Source organism: Trichomycterus rosablanca, chromosome 7, assembly GCF_030014385.1.
Source record: "Trichomycterus rosablanca isolate fTriRos1 chromosome 7, fTriRos1.hap1, whole genome shotgun sequence".
Classification (NCBI taxonomy): domain Eukaryota; kingdom Metazoa; phylum Chordata; class Actinopteri; order Siluriformes; family Trichomycteridae; genus Trichomycterus; species Trichomycterus rosablanca.
In genome coordinates, this window is record NC_085994.1 from 36,900,936 (window position 1) to 36,902,694 (window position 1,759).

A 1,759-nucleotide genomic window follows, 5' to 3' on the forward strand; every position below is an offset into this window, starting at 1 on the left:
TCGATCTGATAAAACTCCAAAACTCCCAAAAGCTGTAAAACACTAAAACAAGACAGTAAACATTTACTTGTTCGTTAACTATATCTTGGTTTAGCTGATTTCTTACAACTTTGGAATATTCACTGGTAAATGGTTTGTTGCTGCCATACAAGTCCTGAGACTTTAAAGTAGAAAACTTATTTATTATAACTTTAGTTATTTTAGGGGTAATTGTAATGAAAAGTCTACTTTGCAGATTGCACCCAGAAATATTCATATTTCTTATAATAATGTTAAAATAATAAAAACTGGTGATCAGGAAGGCCAAAGATGCTTAACCTCATTCAGACATCATTCATGATCATGAAACAGTGTTTGCTTCATTTAATTTGACACATTTCTTTGTTTTAATTCATGATAGTAAATTGTATAAAGTTTTAATGCCCCCAACATCTCTTTTTCCTTCTTCTATACTATATCTGAGTTTGGACTGAACTGGGTTTTTACTTTAGTCATTGTATTTCTGTGATGTGTCTTTGCAGGCAGCCATGGGATAAATGATCGAATCACCATGTGGAAAAACACAGCAAAATTTGAAGAAAATTTAACCTTAAACATAATTTCACGTTGATGCCCAATTGTGATTGCTGACTTTAGTACAGGCATTGATGGTAAAGTCAGATAAGTCTGTGATTGGTCAGGGGCTTTCAAGCCCTGATCCCTTGGTCCGAGAGGCCTATCTGATGGCATACGACTATATTACCTATGTGACTGCCAAACAGGGCATACCACTGGGCCCTGCACCCTCTCCGGCCTCAGCAGCGCTGCGCCACGCTGGTGATGAGCTTCTCCTCCGCTTCCCCATCTTCTTCCGCCGCTGGCCACGTGTCTTCCAGGATGTCACAGAGGAGACGGCGTGTTCTACACTGCTCTCAATCCTGGATGAACATTTTTCCCCGACACGGCGCAGGGACCTGGCCTGGAGTGCTGTGCTCTCTGTGTTTGTCCTGTCTGGACAGATGGCATTACACTGTCAGCAGAGGGGCATGAACAATGCCCTTCCCCAGCTTCAACAGTCTGTGGGCAACTACGTGGAAAGGGTCATTTGTCCGGAGATCAGAGACAAGGGAGGATGGGTAAGTATTGACAACAAGAAAAGAAACTCTTGCAGGCATTTTTAAGCATGTTTACATGTCTATATCTGATTGTTAGATAAATAATATATAATTTATATATTATAAATTATATGTAATGTTCATCTTAAATATATCCAGCCAGGAGTCACAGCCACAGCCAAGTCTGTGCTTACTGTGTGTGCTATAGAATGTGATTAATCCGATCAACCATCACTAACTGTGCATATATTTGTGCGTCTGTGTTTTCAAGTCTGGTTTTGTATCTCGTTTTGGGGAGCAGCAGACTGTAGAAGATCAGATAAAGGCAGTGTGCTGCTGGAGTCTTCTAATACTGACTTTGGGACTTCTTACCTACTTCCTGTGGAAAAGAAGAGTAGCTTAAGCTATTGTGCCATCTTGTGGTCAATTCTTTGACATGCCAGAAACTAGCACAAGGTTTTTGGTTTTGGTTTATTTACGAAAAAGGTGACAAAATCGATGTATAAGGACTTTTATTTGCAAAAAAATGTCTTTGGTTTTACTTAAAAAAAACGAAAAGAAAATATTCACACTTATTGATGTGTCTTTTTCTACATTTTTGACATCAGAATGCTGTAGATTCGGTAAGAAAGAGAATTTTTTAGCATTTTTTGTACTAATTATAT

The 1,759-nt window shown here is 38.8% G+C and overlaps 1 protein-coding gene across 1 annotated transcript; it reads left to right on the top strand.

Annotated features, from left to right (window-relative positions):
- Window positions 1-647: 647 nt before the first annotated feature.
- Window positions 648-1,497, top strand: bcl2l16 (BCL2 like 16). The gene is made up of 2 exons (XM_062998672.1): window positions 648-1,115; window positions 1,366-1,497. Exons 1-2 carry the CDS (start codon window positions 648-650, stop codon window positions 1,495-1,497), a joined length of 600 nt encoding a protein of 199 aa, XP_062854742.1.
- Window positions 1,498-1,759: the final 262 nt, after the last annotated feature.